The following is a 1,768-nucleotide window of genomic DNA, read 5'->3' as shown; positions in this document are numbered from 1 at the left end:
TATGTTTATTATTATTATTGTTATTATTATTATGATGTTTATTATGTTTATCATCATGTTTATGTTTATTTATTGCTTCACACGTGGGTCCAGTCTGAGTTTAAACAGAACCAGTTCGGTCCGGATCGGTTGTAGTTTTAATGAATTATCATCCAATCCGTGCAGAACCTTCAGAAGTGAGCAGCTTGTGGTCAGTGTGCTGATAGTAATCAGAGTTCACACGCAGTAATCACAGTAACAGTAACGGCGTTACTTCTGCTGTCTGTCAAGGGTTCATGTTCGTCTGGTTCCGACTCGGTGACGCCACGCCGGACCGGACTCTTTAACTCTCTGTAGACACACACCAGAACAGAACCGCTGAGGCTCGGTTCTGCTGCGCCACATCTGGAGCTGCGGTCCGGGCGGAGCTCCTCCTCCTCCGGCGGGGCGGCGGCTCCGATCTCAGGCACCAAACTTTGTTGAGAAGAATCTGCGGAGTTTTGTCGAACCTCTCTGGCTGCATCATGTCGGGCGTGGCGTCCACTCTGGCCAAGAAGCGCGCTCTGGCCGCCGGATTCGGAACCAACTCCAACGCGGTCCGGTACCTGAACCAGGACTTCGCGGCGCTGCGGGCGCAGTGTCGCTCCGCCGGGAAGCTCTTCTGCGACCCCACCTTCCCCGCAGCGCCCGAGGCTCTGGGCTTCAACGAACTGGGCCGCAGCTCCTACAAGGTCCGGGGAGTCACCTGGAAGAGGCCCACGGTAAGAACCGAGCCGAACCGAGCCGGAGGCGGGGGAGGGGTCAGAGAGAGAGAGGGGGGGGGCGCTGTTGGGTTGGCAGAATACCTGCAGAGGAGTGCCCCCCCCCACCCCCAAAGTATTGGACCAGTTCGTCAGACTCAGAGTCAACCAGGGCCCAGGCTCTGCTGCTGATGCTCCGTCAGCTGTGAAGAGGTTCCGTCATGACAGAACCTTTACTGTACGGTGTTAGCTATGGGCCAGAGTCCAGTCAGAAAACAGCCGATTTAACACCACAGGACAGAACATCAGAGTGGTCTGGGATCAGATCAGCAGGATTCTGTCTGAAGTTCCTCCTAAAGAACAGCAGTCTGGTTCCATCACCTCAGATCATTTCTAAAACACATTTAAACCAACCAGTCAACTAAAGTCCTGCAATGAAAGGTCCCTTAAACTATGCAAGAGTTCTGAAATGTACCAACAAATAGTCAGGCGGAACCCGGTGACTGAAGCAGAACCTTTCTTTGTGCGCTAGTCATGTGCCAGAGTCCATAGATAATCTGTGTGATTTTAGGAATCCTGCTGTAATAACCGCCTCAGTGAGTCAGACGTGAGATGAGTCATCAGCAGCTTCCTGGAAAAACCCAGAGAGAAGCTTCAGGGAGGAAACCCGCCGTCGTTCTCTGCCTCACATGTTTCAGTTCTTCTGCTCTGTTTACAGGCGGAAGCAGCAGAAGAGAAAGTTTCAAACGGATGGAAGCAAACAGAAACTCAGAGGCTGCATTCATTTACATCTGAAATGGATTTCACTGTGGCTCCTGTGCAGTGACGCTCTGCTCCCAGAGCTCCTGCAGCTCCCCCAGGAGCCGCCATGTTGGTTTGTTTGTGACGCTCTGATCTCCTCCATCAGGAACTCGTCTCCAACCCCGAGTTCATCGTGGGCGGAGCCACCAGGACGGACATCTGCCAGGGAGCTCTGGGTGAGTGTTTCCTCCCCTGTCCCTGAACACACTGCAGTCTGTCCCTGAACGCACCGCAGTCTGTCCCTGAAC

The 1,768-nt window shown here is 53.3% G+C and overlaps 1 protein-coding gene across 1 annotated transcript in view; it reads left to right on the top strand.

The window, feature by feature from the left end:
- The first annotated feature begins 454 nt into the window (after positions 1-454).
- The window catches only part of LOC103375176 (calpain-2 catalytic subunit-like), a 14,371-nt gene continuing 13,057 nt past the window's right edge, over positions 455-1,768 (top strand). The window contains exons 1-2 of the mRNA XM_008305382.1: positions 455-740; positions 1,627-1,696. Coding sequence (XP_008303604.1) covers positions 504-740; positions 1,627-1,696 — 307 coding nt within the window. The 5' untranslated portion in view covers positions 455-503. The remainder of the gene's footprint in view (positions 741-1,626; positions 1,697-1,768) is intronic.

Source organism: Stegastes partitus, unplaced genomic scaffold (assembly GCF_000690725.1).
Source record: "Stegastes partitus isolate 25-593 unplaced genomic scaffold, Stegastes_partitus-1.0.2 Scaffold2492, whole genome shotgun sequence".
Lineage (NCBI taxonomy): Eukaryota > Metazoa > Chordata > Actinopteri > Pomacentridae > Stegastes > Stegastes partitus.
This window is presented reverse-complemented; position numbering and strand designations above follow the sequence as displayed.